The sequence below is a fragment of the Platichthys flesus genome, chromosome 9 (assembly GCF_949316205.1).
Source record: "Platichthys flesus chromosome 9, fPlaFle2.1, whole genome shotgun sequence".
In the NCBI taxonomy this organism is placed as follows: Eukaryota; Metazoa; Chordata; class Actinopteri; order Pleuronectiformes; family Pleuronectidae; genus Platichthys; species Platichthys flesus.
Genome location: NC_084953.1, coordinates 23,601,396 through 23,619,624, shown reverse-complemented (window position 1 = coordinate 23,619,624; position 18,229 = coordinate 23,601,396). Strand labels below are relative to the sequence as shown.

The 18,229-nt window shown below is 40.3% G+C and overlaps 4 protein-coding genes across 4 annotated transcripts; 2 read left to right on the top strand and 2 right to left on the bottom strand.

Moving 5' to 3' along the window:
- Positions 1 to 139: 139 nt before the first annotated feature.
- magoh (mago homolog, exon junction complex subunit) lies at positions 140 to 2,404 on the bottom strand. Its single transcript, XM_062395096.1, has 5 exons — positions 2,213 to 2,404; positions 1,822 to 1,880; positions 1,350 to 1,460; positions 445 to 527; positions 140 to 361 (listed from the first exon to the last, which is right to left on the bottom strand). Exons 1-5 carry the CDS (start codon positions 2,301 to 2,303, stop codon positions 262 to 264), a joined length of 444 nt encoding a protein of 147 aa, XP_062251080.1. The 5' UTR covers positions 2,304 to 2,404; the 3' UTR covers positions 140 to 261.
- Positions 2,405 to 3,043: 639 nt separating this feature from the next.
- On the top strand, positions 3,044 to 5,153 carry aatf (apoptosis antagonizing transcription factor). Its single transcript, XM_062395092.1, has one exon. It carries the CDS (start codon positions 3,119 to 3,121, stop codon positions 4,799 to 4,801), a length of 1,683 nt encoding a protein of 560 aa, XP_062251076.1. The 5' UTR covers positions 3,044 to 3,118; the 3' UTR covers positions 4,802 to 5,153.
- A 550-nt stretch (positions 5,154 to 5,703) lies between these two features.
- On the bottom strand, positions 5,704 to 11,468 carry uck2a (uridine-cytidine kinase 2a). Its single transcript, XM_062395094.1, has 7 exons — positions 11,327 to 11,468; positions 9,585 to 9,744; positions 9,225 to 9,321; positions 8,284 to 8,426; positions 7,563 to 7,660; positions 7,405 to 7,453; positions 5,704 to 6,546 (listed from the first exon to the last, which is right to left on the bottom strand). The coding sequence occupies exons 1-7, from the start codon at positions 11,429 to 11,431 to the stop codon at positions 6,410 to 6,412; spliced, it is 789 nt and encodes a 262-aa protein (XP_062251078.1). The 5' UTR covers positions 11,432 to 11,468; the 3' UTR covers positions 5,704 to 6,409.
- Positions 11,469 to 13,102: 1,634 nt separating this feature from the next.
- On the top strand, positions 13,103 to 18,048 carry tmco1 (transmembrane and coiled-coil domains 1). Its single transcript, XM_062395759.1, has 7 exons — positions 13,103 to 13,312; positions 14,755 to 14,832; positions 14,916 to 14,975; positions 15,074 to 15,120; positions 16,377 to 16,444; positions 16,804 to 16,948; positions 17,591 to 18,048. The coding sequence occupies exons 1-7, from the start codon at positions 13,243 to 13,245 to the stop codon at positions 17,687 to 17,689; spliced, it is 567 nt and encodes a 188-aa protein (XP_062251743.1). The 5' UTR covers positions 13,103 to 13,242; the 3' UTR covers positions 17,690 to 18,048.
- Positions 18,049 to 18,229: the final 181 nt, after the last annotated feature.

Below are 18,229 nucleotides of genomic sequence, written 5' to 3'. Positions count from 1 at the left end.
AGACAATTTTCTTGTTTAAATAATTGTACTAATAATACAGTATTTCTTTTCACATGAGTATAGACTATTCAATTGTTTTTTAAACCTAGGCTTCAGCGTCTATATTTGCAAAGAACACTCAAAAGTTAAACAAGAGAGCAACGTTTGTCTTCACTGTTTATTTAAAATAAAAAATGGTTTCATCAAAAGGCAAATTTACAAATGCGGTAATTCAACAACAGAAACATTAGCTAAAGCAATTAAAATGAGCAAAATCCACATTTAGATGGGCTTGATCTTGAAGTGGAGACCGATGAGACTGAAGACGAGACATTTCAGGTCTTGCACCAGGTAGTAGAACACGCGAAGACCTTCAGGGTCCCTGAAACAAAGTGAAGATTTTTAAAGCTGTGGCCCTTTAACAGTGACAAATATGCTGTGATCACTCAACTCTACAATACTCACTTTGACTGGTTGACATCAATTAAGGATCCGATTTTGGAAGTTGTGAATGAAATATGTTCATCACCGATGACAATCTCCAGTTCCTGTGAATAGTAGCGCAAATACAGAGAAGTTATAACTATGACATCACATAAAAATATCAATTATTTTACGATTTAGCAGTAACTTTAAAGGGATAGTTCGCCAAAAAAAAAAAGTTCCCTCTATCTACTCACCACTGTTTCATGGGCAAACAGCATTGCAGCAGAATCCAATACATTTGAAGCCAATGGTGACTTAAACTTTGGATGTAATACAATAGAAAAAACATAACATGTCTCTATACGGCTCTTGTGGTGTCATCCAAGTGTCTGCAAGCCCTGACATTCATATTCGATTAAAATCCAGTTCCTTGAAACCATGTTCTTAGCCTAAAAGGCCACTGGAAGTAGTTAAGCTGGCAGAAGTAGCTACACGATGGTGTCTGAGGGTCCGTGAGATATCAGCGGACATTTAGGCTTTAAAGTATGGTTTAAATTATGCTGTTTTGAGTCGAATTTGTATGTCGGGGTTTGTGGACCCCTTGATGACACTCCACGAGCAGTATGGAGGCTTGTTTTGTTTCTTCCGTTTTATTATGTCTGAAGTTTAAGACACTGTTTGCTTCACTTGTATTCTGTTGTAAAAAAAGGTTTACCCCGAGACTCCTAAAGAGTTTCTAGACTTAATAGAACTGGGTTTAGATGTGTGCTATGTGTTTAAAGGTAAATTTTGTGTATTGTCGAGCTCTGTTTTAAATATGTACAGTGCGTCTTCAAATTTGAATTATGTTTGTAAAGTTGAGCCCTGTCAAAAGGAGAATGTCTGTAACTCAGGCGTAGAAAATAAAGTGTAACAAACTATCTATGGTGAGTGGATTCACAAACCTGTCTGCCAACTCTATCAGGAGGCGGCCACAATGCATCATCTTCCTTGGTGATCTCACTGTCATCAATGATCCTCTTCAGCTCCTCCATCACACTTTTGTGTACATATGCCTGGGTTGGTACAGAGGGGAGATGAGAACATTTAGAGCTGTGCCATATATTTACAGGATAGCTCCACGTTGATAATGTGTACAATTACATACTTTGACCATGCTTGTGAAAACAAGATTTGACTGACAATGACCCTCTCTACTCGCACTACTGGATTCTACTGTGAATCCACCCCTGAATTAAATACAATGCTGCAAAAACGCATATTGATGTCACAGATTGGCATTATGATAAAAGTAGCGTTATAGTATGGCAGCAGATATTTTTACCATACATACCAAAGAAAACCACACAAAGAGAGCTGTAATATGTTCAGTTGCTGTTAACGCCAAAACAAAGACGCTTGCTAATCATAGATTACCTCTTTCCTGATCATGACGTCATTCTTGTAGTTGCTGTTGTTTGCATATCTCAGTTTACCTGTAGGAACATGGTGAAATTAAAGCAGAGAGTTGAATCAATGGATCACTTCCACAACACGCACGAGTTCGCTACCTCCTTCTTAAGGCCGCGTGGCGCTACTATGTCCAAAGGATATTACTTAAAGCATAACTAACTTTAAATTACACACGTTAAAGGGATACGTTCAGTCTATACGTAAACCAATATAATGTATCATACAATGGTAACTACAAGTTGAAACTGGTGCTAGCAAGTGGTTGTGAGTGAGCTGCGGCCTACACAGCGGCTAGCCACGTTAGCTTGGAGGTAGGAGAGCTAACACGTCTGTATTACCGCCAAATTTTACTCACCATCAGGTCTGAATTCAAACTCCAGGAACTCGTGTCCAAACTTCCCCTTGTGACCAACATAATACCGTAAATAGAAGTCGCTCGTCGACATGTTCACTCTCCAGAAGGTGCTCTTTCGGGAGATGACTGCGGAACAAAACTCTGCGAGCAGTAGCAGTCCGGAGCACCAAAACACAACTGCGCATGCGTTAAGACTCAATACCGGAAGTAGAATTGTTGAGTCCATAAATATATGGTTGAGTCCCGAGATCTGTCTTTCAGGAGTTTGGGCCAGCTGCTCACAAGTGGATAAAATCGAATCATTCCTCTCTAGAAGTCATAAAACAGTTGGTCCTAATAATGACCTTTGTTGTAATGCGATTCAATCTCAATGGTTTTGGTTATTTTTCATTCACAGTACTAGTTTTCAAAAATCATCTCCCAAATTTAGTGGTTACTTCAATAAAGTAAGTCGTACTTGAATCCCTCGTTAACAAGTTAGTCAAAGGAGGTATAGCACCAAGATTGTATGACATTTTAAAGGATTTTGCCACTATTTCCCATTGTGTCTGACGTTTCATTATTAGTTTTTGTTATCAATCTGTTGATGCTATTTTTATTTTATACATTTCAGTTCCAAGTATACCTTCATATCTGTAACTCAGTCACTGTTATTCATTACCTATCAGTAGAGTCAGTAGAGTCAGTACCATTACATCTCTATCAAATGGTTGTATTTGTTTTAATTTAATATGGTAACAGGATTTATCATGAGTTTATATGCACTCTGACAAATGGTTCTGCCTTAAGACAAACCCGGGAGCTTAGTGTCCAATATCTTCGTCGCCTTTTACTGACGTCATCACCCACCACTCTATGGAGCAGTGCCTGATACGTCCCACGTGTGGCTGTTGAAAGCGTTTCCCGATGGCAGCCTCGTTTTCTCAGGAGCTCGAGGAGCTGTTGAATCCTTTGCCTAAGTTCGTGGATCCAGAGGACGATGGTGACGAAGCGACCAAAGCCAAAGTAATCGAGAAATTCAATGACGACGAAGACGAAGACGGACTCGGCCTCAGTAACCTGCGGAAGCACAACGCGTCCCTGCTCTCAGACACAGACCGGCGGTACATGGGTAAAGCAGTCTCCCGTAAACAGTTGCAGATAGATATCGGGGGATCTGGTGATGATGATGAAGATGATGATGAAGATGATGGTGATGAGGAGGAGGAAGAGGAGGAGGAGGAGGAGGAGGAGGACGGCAGCATAGAAGGGTTTGACGAGAAGGAAAGAGAGGATTCCATGGTGGATGAGGATCCTGGGGATGATGAAAACAATCTAGAAGATGATGAGGAAGAGTTGGCGGTCAAGACAAAAGTTTCTGGCGTGAGATTTCCTCAGGGAGTGGATTTCCACAAGCTGACAGAGGGCATGGATGATCTGGGAGTGAGTGAAGAAGATGCAGGTGATGATGATAGTGGCGAAGAAACTGAGGGCAGCGACGAAGATGACGCCTCTGATGATGATGATGATGACATGGAGGACGATGATGGGGAGGAGGAGGGAACCGTGCGCACATTTTCCAAAGAGAAAGTAGATGAAGAGGTCGAGAAAGGGAAAGCTGTGAAGAACCAGCTGGCCCTGTGGGACCAACTGCTTGAAGGGCGAATCAAGTTCCATAAAGCTCTGGTGACGGCCAACCAGCTTCCACAGCCGCAGACCTTCTCAGAGTTTAAGAGGAAGGGCGGTGCTGAGATGGCAGGGGCGCTGAAGACCACACACAAGGCTTTAAAGGCTCTCCAAAGGTCCCTGCTGGAGCTGCATGATCAGCTGCTGTGCCAGAACGCAGACACGAGGACCATCGCTCTGGGAAAGACTGGGGCTCAGGGTGAAGACGAGGAGATAAACAGTGATGAGAATGACGACGAATGGGGATCAGCGCCAGTGGGCGTAGCACCGAAACGAAAATTGGACATGGCAGAGTACCCAGACTTCATGGCCAAACGCTTCGCTGCCTTCCAGCCTTACCGCAACGCAACACTGCAGAAGTGGCACGACAAAACTAGACTGACCATGGGTAAGAGCAGCAAGGGCTTTGGGGCATTTGATAGGAACATACTGACTCAGGTGGAGCAGGTGCTGATGGACAAAGATAGGCTGGTGCGGCGTACCCAGACCCGACGCTCAGAATACAGAGTCCTGGGGAAGACAGAGTCTTCTGCTTTCACCTCGGAGTCTGTCCCCTGTGAAGATGAAGAGGTTGAGCAGCAGCTGAAAGCAAACACGCATCTCAAAGACGTGGACGAGGACATATTTGACGACGACGACTTCTACCACCAGCTACTGCGAGAGCTCATCGAGCGCAGGACGAATGCAGCAGATCCCAACGACCAGGTGGCCATGGGCCGACAGTGGCTGGCCATCCAGAAATTGCGCAGCAAGATCAAGAAGAAGGTGGATACCAAAGCCAGCAAGGGGCGCAAAGTCCGATTCCACATCCACAGTAAGCTGGTGAATTTTATGGCTCCGTTTGACAACAGCTTAATGAACGACGAGGCTCGCAGCGAACTCTATCGTGGCCTTTTTGGTCAGAACTCCTCTGTCAGGGAGTGACGTTGAGGAGGTTCTCATGTGGAGCAGATGCTGAGTGCCAGGATACCACATCCCCCAAAAGATGCAGAGCAGCAGATTGAATGGGGAGAGGGGGCCTGCTGTTCGTCAGGAGATCTGATTCAGACGAGGTGGACAGTTACAGTGGTCTAATGTAACAGGAGTAAAATGGACTCAGAAGGCACATTCAGTTCTTTATCAATCGAGGCCTTTATTCTGACACTTTCAGCACTGTTGACCTTATGACTTATAATATAATTTGTATGTGAATGTTATATGGACTTCAAGGAATCAAAATATTTCTTCTGTGATCAAGTGTCAAATGATTCAAGTAAAGTGTTTACCTTAAACTTCATGGCAGTTTTTACAGTTTATACTTGAGCTGTGAACATTTCTTGATTCTCAGTGGCATCGTGATGCGGACGTGGACGACTCTGCATCGATTCAGAGACAGAACTTAATTAATTCATGTTTTCCGCTACTTTGTATTACAGGTTTTCCACTCCTACACTATATTTAAATGGGAGACAGTTGAGTTACCTGAATCAGATTATCATAACAACCAGAAATTAATATGTAAGTCATACAAATATATCAAATAAAAGACTCATGACAGATGTCAACTCAAGCAAATAAAGAGTACCTGAAAACGTTATCATTAGAAATATCTATACAGGAGAAACCAATTGAATAACATTTACAGAACACAAACACTGGGTGTCTTGTACTTACAGCTGAATGCATCATTTGAATTCACCTAACAAACCTGCAGCTGCTGTTTCAAGAAGAATTATTTTTGTTTTGGTAATTCAATGACAATTGAATCAACTGTTCTGAGTTACATCAACATCTTAATAAATGAGTTACAGTGAGGTCAATACTGCATTCAGGTATAAATCAATTAGTTCAAAAGGACAGAATGAAAAATTATCTTTGGAGAGGATGTCACACATAACATCACTTGAGGTGCAAACCGGTTGTTAAATTAGTCTAATAAGTTGTTTTTCCACATGACAGAACAAGTACAGCTCAGGGGCCACATGACACACACCTGAAGGCTTAACCTATTAGTTTAAAGTTAAAAATGTAGAAGTCAAAATATGCTTCATAATGGAGCTTTTAATAAAAGAAAAAAAAAGTTGCATCAATAAAGGAAATAAGTCCGGTCACACAGTGATCTTTCAACTGAGTGAGACAAGCTAAGGCCCTGCTGTTTAACATCATGTTGCTACACCACATCTATTGTGTGGCTAAAGGCTGTCAAGTGCTAGGATTAAACATTTTTTTAGACATAATAGCAGTTTCTTGAGTGTCTCTGTTTCAGCGCAGTGGTAAAGGCAAGCATCAGTTTTGAATTAAATTCTAAATAAGCCCATGTGAATTTCTCCCTCTTATATCTTATAGAATAAGTAAAGAGACAAACTAAAATGAAATCAACTGCTTTACATCATATCCACCATGGGCAAAATGTTTTCTTCCTCAATCTGAGCGTAATCACATAAAAAGCATGCCTTCTGGTGTCCTGGAAGTTACTCCTGTGTTGTTGGCCACAATGAAGAGCACACTCGCCACGTGCAGGTGAAACTCTTCCTCCTCTGCACAGCACTGTGCTCAGTGAGGCCGACTGCTGGACTCCATGTTTGGTTGGCTCTTCGTTGTTCCGTAACCATTAAACCACCCGTTCAGCCGCTTGGTCAAACCATCATTAAGAATATCCTGAATGTGTTGCACTATGAGATTTATAGCAACTGTATTGAGGGATAAACAGATGTTGGTCAGGGTTAGTCTGAGCTTTCAGCGTCTCCAGTGTATAATGTTAACAATTAATAGCATCATTGCGGAAATAAATAGCCAGTAATCTATTGATAAAAAGCCCCAAAGTACATTCCTGAAGACATGTTCAGAAACCGTAAAGGTTCAGTGTAGAATCTAGGGACAGCTAGTGGTAACATTTCAAGTTTCAGCTGGATACATCTCTCACCCTCGCCTACCAAACATTAAAAATCATAAAAAAAGTCATATAAACTCACAAGAAGTTTAGTTTGTCCAGTGGGATTACTGTTAAAAAAACAAAACATAGTGGCCTGCATGGGGATGACCTGCTCCGTATGTAAATATAAAGTAATTTAATACATAGGGTAAAGAAAACAGCGATTTGTACAGTTTAGATTAAACAAACTAGAGTAATCCACTAGGCTCATTTAAAATTTAATTTCTGCCAATAGATCCCTTTCACCTAAATAATAAACACTAACTATTTAAAGATGTCTAACCATATCTGATCAGTGGCTCAAAAATAATGCTATTGCACAGAGGTACAAACTGGGGATAGGTCAGAGTATTCTACTTCAACACACAGCCGTTTGTTTTGGATGGTCTTCTCTCCAGTCAACACACGGAGCTGTTTTGTTCTCAGAGCAGAAGCTTTTTCTTCCTTAGTTTTGAGAGCACAGCAGTTCCTAGTCCGAAGGTTAACAAACACTGCTGTGTCCTTCATGATAACACTGTTGAGACTATAGCGTCTGAAACATTTGGCGTCAATAACATCATCTCTAATGCTCTCACACTTGAAGAATCTCTCAAGTTAAAGAAGCACCCATACTCACCATTATTATCAGCTCCTCTTGGTATGATAACATCTGCGTATTTCTTTGTCTATATAGTATAAATAAGAAAGGGGGGAAAAAGAGTGTTTTGACTCAGTTCATCTTCACAATCTTGCAAACTTGATTTAAGTAGTAGTACTGGTAGAATATGTCCCCACCGGCAGACAGAACTCCTCGAACGCGGGCTTGACAAAGTTGATGTACTGTGCGAGAACGCTCTCCAGGTCCCGACCACGTTCACTAATATCCCGCAGCACTGAAAATTGGACAATAAAGGTTATGGTAGTAGTTTTGGAACTATGATACCACTCAAATGTGTTGAAATATGAGATTACAGCAGAATGATGGTTAGCTTGGCATAAAGACTGCAAATTTGGCCTGGCCTGTCCAAAGGTTGGAAAAATAGGTCTACTTACCAGTACCTCCAAAGCTTACCAATCTTTTATATATCTTGTTTGTTTAATTTGTATAAAAACTGCACCCTTGCTTCAACAGGGGTTTATGTGCTTGCATAGTTATCGTGATGGGGCCCTCTCAATAAGTATTCCCAGCCTAGAAACACATCACCCATGTTATTCTTTGATTAAAACAACACAAATATGAGGTAATATCTGTCAGTGAGCTTTAGAGTGGCTGGTAGCACAACTTTGTTACCCCTGGACAGACCTAAATTGGCTGTTTTCACTCAATGTGCTAAGCTAACTAGCTGTAGGTTGTAACTTTACATATTGCATAGGTTCACAAGGGTGGTATCCATCCTCCACGAAGGGAAAGAAGTGTATTTCCCTAAATGTCACCCTTTGCCCGCGGTTAGCATCTCTTTCAGCGCCTTTTGTGTTTAGAACCAAGTGGAGTGGTCTTGTCGAGTTTATGTCTTACCCCTACGAGACAAACGTGTGTCTGCATCAGTGTCCACAAACAGCTTCATTTGGAAGAGGTCTCGAATCTCCTGCGAGTAGAACGTCAGGATACCCTCAAACAGCACCACATCAGCAGGGTACACCTTCACAGTCTCCTCCTTCCTGCCATACCAAACGCATTCAGTATAAAAACACTTTGAGCTTGCGTATGTATCATTTGCTGATCACAAGTGACAATTTCGACACCACTTCAAGAAGCTGTTATGTCATCAGCAGTCGACGATTCAAAAAGTTTTGCCGGGGATGTCATTGTAATGACAGTGTTGAAATCTTAAATAAACCAATGCTATTGCTTGCAGTTACTAAAGTGACAAACCTATAATATATATAACATCTATGCTGATGCAGGTAGATCAAACTACCAGGAAAATGCTAAGGACATGTTTTCCTGCTTTCCTTCTGTACTATTGCAATAATTGTACAGCACAATGACATTTGCCCTTCATCCAATCGAAATTGAAACGCTTTAATGCTCATCATTATTTTACGTATAAATCAAAAGCACTACACAATGCGACATGAAATTATGTCAAACTACAGGATTATCATGCAATTACGATAGCGTTAGCATGCTAGATATATTTTTGAAAAGGTTATTGAAATGGGAATGAGCCTTATTGTGGCGTTTCACATTTTTAAATGTATTTTCCTATGTTCCAGACAGACTGTATGGTTTCAGGCAGCCATTAGTTTCCATTCATTTGACTATGATAATAAAAAAAATTGCTTAAAATTGACAGTAATAAGTCAAGCACAGTGGCCATCATGTCTGCTTTTAAAGTGAATGTTGCTGTTGCATAATGATGCATCAGAGACTTTATAGCTCAAATCTGGAAACATGCAAACACATTCCTCTAATGTTGTCCTTGCACCTACAGACCCATTCAGGGAGTCACTCACCTGGAATGGGAAACAAAGTCATAAACAGGGATGTGTACGGTTTTTCCCTCTTTGATGTCCCACAGAGTTGTGATTATGAGGTCGTTGTCGAATGCATCTAAAACGAAAGAGTACAAACTCGTGATTTCCTGATGAATTTCTTTGTATGCTTCAAACACCTGCTGGCCTAATTTGGGTCCAAATTCTCTGGCACCTTTACTTTGGGGGTCAGGGGTTGAAAAGTTTGGGAAGTCCTGCTCCAGCAGGATGAAGTATCATCTGACAGCTGGTTAAGGCACACATGATTCAGGCCAGCAGATGGCCCTTGTATATGGCCCTACTGTTACAATAAACACTGTGGTATTTCGGTGAATAATGTACCTGGGTGGTCGAAGTTGAACTGGCCCTTTAGTGCTTTGGCCTTCTGCTCTGGGGTGAGGACCCTGTAGAAGCTGTCCTGGCTGAGGATGGCCACTTGCCTCTGGTGGTGGTCAATCTCATTCTGTCCCAGCATCTCCATGATTTTGCCGCACACCGAAGACTGACCATACAAGAAAAACAAAACAAGCACTATAATAATGTATGGCTCGTCTTTTCTGAAAAACTTTAATCTCCACTTGGCATAGTTCAGTCACATTGTTGTGGCCTTGAAGTTTCAGGACTTAATCAAAATAATTGTCGATTTCAAAGGTTGCCTATTTGTTTGCATCACATGTGAAACTGGCAGACACTAAGATTTCAGTCTACTCCCCTTTCAGAAAACATGTGAGGGACACCAGGTGGTTCTGTGAGCAGTTATTCGAGTAGAAGAAAACAGAGAAAATACCAGGAAGTCAAACCCAGCAACAACTGTCTGCTGAACCACAGGATTTAGTTTGGTTCATTTAACCAACTAACTGTCAGCTACAAAACTAATGTAAAGAAAACAGGCTACTTAAATAAAAAAATAATGGATACAATTTTAACTAACTTCACTTGGCCAAAATGTCACAATGGAGCCTGGGATCAAGTCAACTTGAACCACAACTGCCTCTTTGACGGTTCACTGAACAAATATGTGACTCCAGAGCTGCCAGATCTGACACCACTTTATTATTATTATTATTATTATTATTATTATTATTATTATTATTATTATTATTAACAACTGGTGCTGCTAACATCATTACATCTATGAATATTACGCCTATTGTTACGCTTATGGCCTCTTGAATTTTCCTCTCCACAGTTACCAATTGATTGCTTGTTGTGGGAACAGTTGGTTCCCACAACAAGCATTTTAGTTTTCTCTAAAATATTGAAAGTTCTTCACCTTGTTATATAAAGTGCCTTGGGATAATACATGTTGTGATTTGGCACTATACATATTAAATTAAAGTAGAATTTAAGTTTTTAATTTTGTATCGAGTTGTGAATACCAAGAATCTACTCTGCAAAGTAGCTTTGCAACAAAAGAAGTGAGTGAGACCTTTACAACAAGGCACCATACGCAGAGCAGAGAATGATGAAGCAGATATTTGGCCGAACAAAGAAACAGCACCAGTGGATACATCAGTGTCACAGAGAAGAAAGTCATCCAGGAACAATAGATCTGGATGTATTATATCCTTAAATCTATGTCCTGCAGACAGCATGGCGGCATCCTGACACAACAGCCAGATTTTAGCCTCAAGTGTTTTATTTACGGTTTCTTATTTTCACAGGCAGACCCTGAATAGCTGTTACAATTAACTTAAACCACAGTTGTCCTTTTAGCCTTTGTCTCCATTTAAACCCCCTCAAGTTAAAACATGTGAAAACACAATAATGAGAGAAGTGTTTGAGTAAGAGTCACATATATCAAACTTCTTTATCAACCATACAAGTGAAGGCATATTTTGACAATACACTTTACCCTGTATTGACATGCAGCATATAGGGATGGTCTACACAGACTCCACACTGATCAACACAATCTGATGAAACATGATAAATAGGCTTCCAACGCACGTTATCTGTAAATTACATAAATCAAACTATATCAACCCCTCTGTATGTGTCACAGAAAACAAACAACCCAATATTAAAACCAGGAGATACAAATTAAGAAAACTAAACAAAAACCTGGGGATATAAATACCCACCTTGCCGCTGGCTGTGCCTCCGGCCACCCCGATGAGGAAAGGATGCCAGTTGGAGCTCTCATCGCGGGCTTTGTCACCTGTCTTTGTGTCGCTGTCGCCTGCCATGCTTCATCTGCAGCCACGGAGCGATGCGGCCCAGCTCTGACACACCGGCCAGTCTGTCCGCTGCCTGCTGCTCCTCCCATATGGTGATGAGGAAGATGGTGATGATGAGGCCGACGCCACCATGACGACAGAGGAGGGATAATGATGGTTTACACCGATGTTCTTTTGGTTACACTTAAGCAGGGAGTTGGCCGAAACCAGCTCTTATTTTGATTTAATTGTTTATTATTTTTGTTTGCATCATTATGTCTGCATTTAAAATAACGATAAAAACAACAACAATTTTGATCATAATCTAATAATAACACACTTTATTTATTGAGGACCTTTCAAAAACCCTTTGACAAAATGCTTAAAGGTTCAGTGTGTAGAGTTTAGAGATATCTAGTGGTGTAGTTGCATGTAGCAGCTGAATGCCCATGAAAACCTTCACTTGACATACAAATTCACAAGGTTTTTAGTTTGTCCAGTCAGGGCTACTGTACAAAAAAAACATTGAGACCTAGAGAGGTACTGCTCCTGATGAAATATTTATAAATTATTTAGATAAAGGGCCCATTCTCATGTAATAATAATAATAATAATACATTTTATTTATAAGGCGCCTTTCAGGATACTCAAGGTCGCCGTACAACAGTCAACAATACAGTTAATTAAAATTTTTAAAATGCACAAAGCAGAGCAGCAGCAGAACAACAACTTCAGCAGACAGGAACATTAAAAGTTATATGCCTGCCTAAACAGGTGGGTTTTGATGGTAGATTTAAAAAGAGTGATTGAATTTGGGTCAATGTTCCTGATGTGAGGGGGGAGGGAGTTCCAGAGGTGAGGGGCAGAGTGGCTGAAGGCTCTAGATCCAATGGTGGACAGATGGACTCGGGGGACGGTCAGGCTGATGGAGGAAGCAGACCTGAGCGACCGGGTAGGGGCATTGATATGGAGGAGGGCAGAAAGGTATGGAGGAGCAAGGTTATGGATGGCCTTAAATGTATGGAGGAGGATTTTATAGTCAATGCAGTTTTTAGGAAGCCAGTGGAGTTGATGTAGAACGGGGATGATGTGACTGATGGATGGTGTTCTAGTGACGATACGGGCAGCAGCATTCTGTACCAGTTGGAGTTTATGGAGGACTTTGTGTGGGAGACCAAAGAGAAGGGAATTGCAGTAATCCAGGCGGGGGTAAAGAAAACAACAATTTAGATTAAAATAAACACACATAACATATCACTTTGATTATTTTACATTTAATTTCTGCCAATAGATTTCACTGGAGCTATAACAAACAAAAACTAAACAGAAAATACATGCAGTACAATCCAACTTTTAAACAAGTTAGTGCGAAATACAATGGAGAGTTTGGTTTAAGCTATATAGCAAAAATAATAATAAAAAAAAAATTCTCATTCGAAGCCATTTTGAACATTTTTGAATGAGGACACTGAAGTGCCTCGCGATACCCACAGAGGGAGTTTGTTGTTTAATATGTGATTTTATCATCAGAATCTATGACATGAGCAGTGCATTGTGTAAATATTGAGTATAACACCTTATAATTGCTGTCACTCTTTCACCTTATAGTAGCTGTCACCTGTATTTCTTGTTCATAGTGAAGCTGTGTGGCCTGTGCAATGATAACGTTGAGGGCACGGTGAACCGGAAGTACTTCTCCCCCTGGGCTGACCTCGTCGTCACTAATGCTGACATAGCCTTAGACTCGGGCTGGAGTGATGCGCTCACAGGCTCATTTCTAATCAGGAAAACACAGTGTTCCTGTTCTCCTTCTGCGCACGGATCGGTAGGGTAACATCGACATGAGCACCATGTTTGCAGATACTATCCTAATCGTGTTCATCTCGGTGTGTACGGCGCTGTTAGCCGAAGGTGAGTGAAATTCTGCTGACAGGTTGACAAGCTGTTCAACTCACTGCTGAATCACAGCTCTGCTCCATTCTTCATTCACATGGCGAAGCAACGCTGTCATTGTTAGCAAAAAATATATGAATTCATTTTGATTTGGTCCATTATCAGACGCTAGTTGCCAAGCTAACTAGCGAATTTAGCCAACCAAGCTAATGCTAAAGTCAAACGGAACCAGCAATTCAACTTCCGCTAAACTTTTCACAATAATCTTTAGCAAGAAGTTCATTGTAACGTTATATACAGTATATGGTTGTAAGGTGTTTGGAACGCTTTAGTGGAAGTCGACCTTTCAGCCAATGTCATTGAAGGGAATATAAATAAAAATGATTATTTAATTAAATATGACCACCTCTACACATATCCATTTTATTAGATTTTCCAAAATAGGGCTTTTTACCCTTTTCTACAATTTAAATGAATCTGGCAAATAGCAAATACTTAAATGAAATTAAATGTATTTATCTATCTATATATATCTATCTATCTATTGAGTAGTTTGTGTTGCACAAAGAGTGTGTTTGGTATTTCTATAAAGTATTAAACAACAATATATATATATATATATTTAGGGTGAATTTTGGTAATCTGGGACATTCTTTGCAATTTTGACTGTTCTATCTTTGACTGTCTGCTTTACACATTCGATCAACATATTAATCAGACCACAGAACAGACTCTTCTGTGCTTTTTGGATCATCTCTGTCCTAGAGAGCCTGCTGATGATGTGCTAGTTATCGGTTTAAACAGGCAGAGATTGTATTTACCATTCACTCCTTGCTGACAAGTGCACATCATATGCTACATATCTTATCTATTTATTTATTTTTTAAATCAGGAATCTTCAGAAAGAACTTAAATGACTGTCCCATCCCAGTTTACCCAAAGCATGCTGTTCCACATTATAGATCATGCTTGACAAAGTGCCCGCCCGCTTAATGTGACACCATGAAGTTATTTGATTTCAGTCACATGATATCCATGCTAACTAATAGTAAAAGTCCTGTTGACTAGATTTCATTAGAAAAGTAAATAAACAGGCTCGAGCTTGGGTGTCCCACCAAAACCCATTGTCCCAGATTACCTGAAATTATCATAAAAACAATAATGTATAGATTTGATTACATGTGATGATGTATTATATTCTCTTGGAAATCAGAAAAACTGGTTTCTTGATTAAATAATAAAAGTATATTTATATCTTATTTGATTTGAATGGGATTGTAATACTTATTCAGTAGATAAACTAATCTGACGAATTAAATGACAGGAACAAAAAATTCAGAGATGACAAATTTAAATCGTTCTCTGTGTGTATCACCTGACCCAGTGTCACACCCTAGTTTCAGAGATCATTTAGGAGTTGTGACATTTAACTAACAGACCTCTTCTGATTCTTTCTGCAGGAATTACATGGGTTTTAGTTTATCGCACTGAAAAGTACAAGGGGCTAAAGGCTGAAGTGGAAAAACAAAGCAAAAAACGTAAGTGACACAAAATGAGTGTAAGCATCATGCTATTGGGATTTTATTGTTTATTGTTTTCTGTGTTACCTGTTTCATGGTAGTTGAGAAGAAAAAGGAAACCATCACAGAATCTTCAGGACGTCAACAGAAGAAGAAGATTGGTAAGAACCAAGTGAAGGCATTGTAAAAACTTTTTTTGAAGATAAAGTGAAGAGGAACTAAATATTTTATGAACAAAGTGCTTCTGGACATTTTACAGAGAGACAAGAAGAGAAACTGAAGAACAACAACAGAGACCTTTCCATGGTGAGTCAATTGTACTGCTAAAAAAAAATTAAGGGAACACTTTATCGTCATAGTATAACACCAAGTCAGTTAAACTTCCACTTAATAAGCACAAGGATTTTGACTCAGTTTCAATTGCTTTGGTGCGAATGAAAGTGACAGCAGGTACAATGGAGAAGAAAAGGCAAAACAACCTCCATTAAGGGAATGGTTTTACATGTGGGGGCAACAGACAGCGTCTCTCTCCTTCTCCATCCTGAATGACTCCTCTCTAGTGTTATCTTCTGCCAGTGTCCTTGTCACTACTGGTTGCATGAGGCAGTACCTGCAGCCCAAAAGTTGGCACAGGTGGACCAGCTCGTCCAGGATGACACGTCCATAACGTGTTTTAGCAAGAAGGTTTGCTTTGTCTCCCAGCACAGTCTCAAGAGCATGGACGAGATAGCAGGAGACCGGCCGTTACACAAGGAGAGCTAGAAAGGGCCGTAGAAGGGCTTCAACTCAGCAGCAGGTATCTGCTCCTTTTGTGTGAGGAGGAACAGGAGGAGCACTGCCAGAGCCTACACAATGACCTCCAGGAGTTTACTGGTTTGCATGTTTCTGACCAAACTGTCAGAAAAGCCTCCATGACCTATGCTCACAGCCCAGCACCATGCAGCTCGATTGGCATTCACCAGAGAACAGAATTGGCAGGTCCGCCACTGGCGCCCCGTTCTCTTCACAGATGAGAGCAGGTTCACACTGAGCACATGTGACATGCGTGAAAGAGCCTGGAGAAGCCAAGGTGAACACTGCTGCTTGTAACATCAATCCGCTTGACCGGTTTGGCATTTGGTCAGTTTTAGTCTGGGGAGGCATATCCTTGGTGGGTCGCAGAGGCTGTGGCTCAGGGGCTTCAGTGGTCCTCTTATCAGAAGGTCTTGATGGTCTTCCCCATTCCGAATGCCAAAGGGTCCTGAGGCTAGATTATTTTCATGGAGAAAAGTGCTGTATATAGATCCACTGTATGAATGTGTGTGTGTGAATGTATGTAAAACTGTTCTGTAAAGTGCTTTAAATGGTCGTCAACACTAGAAAATCACAATGTAAGTACAGACCATTAACTCTCCATACAGGCTGATTCAAATTATACAATGTACATGACTCAAGATCTTGTATTATTTGTTCATCAAGATCTGATTTGTGTCTGAAGTGTTTTCTTAATTGTCTAGTATGTAACCGTAAAACAATCTTTTCTTTTCCTTTTATTTATATGTTTAATCTTTGTTTGTATGCAGGTACGCATGAAGTCCATGTTCGCCATCGGCTTCTGCTTTACGGCTTTGATGGGCATGTTCAACTCCATGTAAGTCCAACACACACTTACATCAGGTCAATGTATTATCATTGCAGAATGGTGAAAGAGAGTGCATCTGTTTGGAAATATGTGTGATAAATCCCACAAGGTGCTGTTTGTTTCAGAGGTGATACATTTTGATGCACACCGGCCTTCAGAGTGACGCCCTTTTTGTTTGACAATCTTTTTTTCACACACACACACTCACTGACACCAACTCAACGGACATCTCTGACCCGCTACAGTTTAAACCCAAATTTGTTTGAAATGGATCACCACATGATGATCGATTACTATTCTTAAATCAGTAAAAAATGTCTTCAGAGCTGTGCATAAATTTTGACAATCTTCTGTTTTGCTTTCTTCAGCTTTGATGGGAGAGTAGTGGCCAGACTGCCATTCGTGCCGCTGTCTTACATCCAGGGTCTGTCACATCGTAACCTCCTGGGCGAGGATTTCACAGACTGCTCCTTTATCTTCCTCTACATCCTCTGCACCATGTCCATCAGACAGGTAACGTCTATGTTTTAAACTTAAAGGGATAGCTTACCGAAAATGTTTTAATTCACTCATTATCTACTCTCCACCTTGCCGATGGAAGAATGGGTCCACAAAACACTTTTGGAGTTCCAGGGGTAAACAGCATTGCAGCCATTGCATAAGTAAATGGCAACCAATTCTTCAAACAGAAAAAAACAATAGAATCAAGTGAATAAAATCACACCATAAGGCGCCTGTGCTGTCGTACACTTGTCTGTAAGTCTTGATATTCAAATTTCTCTCGCAACGGCATCTTTTACAATTTCCTATGATATCCTCTGCAGTTCGCCGATACCTGAAAGTTCTCTTAAGAACTGAGTTTACTGTATTTCACTTGGCATATTTTTGTGTCTCATTATTATCAATGAAGCACTTATCTAGATAATAGTCAGCACTTTTATATTGATTACCTGACTAATGACGAGCATAAGAAAACAAATATCACTTGATTTATAATTGAAATTGTCTTAAACTCAAGATAAGAATAATTAACCCTTGTTTAAGCTGTGTTTTGAATCTGGTCACCTGCAGTGATTTTCATGTCTGATTAACCTTTATGTCACAAATGTTTGGCTGGAAACCTAATACATTTTCGTGTTGCTGTCTTTTACCCAGAACATTCAGAAGATGCTTGGCCTTGCACCCTCTAGAGCTGCAACAAAACAGGCAGGTGGCTTCCTTGGACCTCCTCCTCAAGCAGCCAAGTTTTCTTAATCCTCAGACAGGTTCTGTTGTGCTCCCGCTCTGCAACTTCATAGCTCCCTCACCTGAGCACCTGCAGAACTGCTTAGGCTGGATTAAATGTATTATCTGTTGCAGCTGCTGTGATCACTGTCTTCTGTTTGAGTTCATTCATTTGTTGTTTATTTAACTTGAAGATTGTCTCACCTAGAAATTAGAGAAATAAAAGTTGTTCTTAACATCACTAATTACCAAATTATAGAAATTACTATCTTGTATTTAGAACATGCCCTTCAACATTTTTGGGGGGATTTTAATTATTAATTGGCATAGTTACATCTGATCCATCCAGTATTATTATATGTAATTGATAATAAATTTTTATGATTAAATTTTAGTTGTCCTTTTAATTTGTTTATGAAGTTCTATCTGAGATATACATGTTTCACATGAAAGCTGAATTTCTGTGTTCTCTATAATAATCAAGTGTTGTGTAATTGCTATTGCCATTATTAACGTGCAGCTGATTTAAGCCCATTTTTCTTGCATGCCTCCCTTTTAAAGACTACAAAT

Excerpts from the sequence above, each read along its gene's own strand:
- magoh (XM_062395096.1), bottom strand. The coding sequence starts at position 2,303 with ATGTCGACGAGCGACTTCTATTTACGGTATTATGTTGGTCACAAGGGG. Across the intron at positions 1,881-2,212 it reads GTTTGAATTCAGACCTGATG|GTAAACTGAGATATGCAAAC; the intron begins GTGAGTAAAATT and ends ATGTTCCTACAG. Across the intron at positions 362-444 it reads ATTGATGTCAACCAGTCAAA|GGACCCTGAAGGTCTTCGCG; the intron begins GTGAGTATTGTA and ends ACTTTGTTTCAG.
- aatf (XM_062395092.1), top strand. The coding sequence starts at position 3,119 with ATGGCAGCCTCGTTTTCTCAGGAGCTCGAGGAGCTGTTGAATCCTTTG.
- uck2a (XM_062395094.1), bottom strand. The coding sequence starts at position 11,431 with ATGGCAGGCGACAGCGACACAAAGACAGGTGACAAAGCCCGCGATGAG. Across the intron at positions 9,745-11,326 it reads GAGGCACAGCCAGCGGCAAG|TCTTCGGTGTGCGGCAAAAT; the intron begins GTGGGTATTTAT and ends TTGTATGGTCAG. Across the intron at positions 8,427-9,224 it reads GACTTTGTTTCCCATTCCAG|GAAGGAGGAGACTGTGAAGG; the intron begins GTGAGTGACTCC and ends TTGGTATGGCAG.
- tmco1 (XM_062395759.1), top strand. The coding sequence starts at position 13,243 with ATGAGCACCATGTTTGCAGATACTATCCTAATCGTGTTCATCTCGGTG. Across the intron at positions 14,976-15,073 it reads TCAACAGAAGAAGAAGATTG|AGAGACAAGAAGAGAAACTG; the intron begins GTAAGAACCAAG and ends GACATTTTACAG. Across the intron at positions 15,121-16,376 it reads ACAACAGAGACCTTTCCATG|GTACGCATGAAGTCCATGTT; the intron begins GTGAGTCAATTG and ends GTTTGTATGCAG.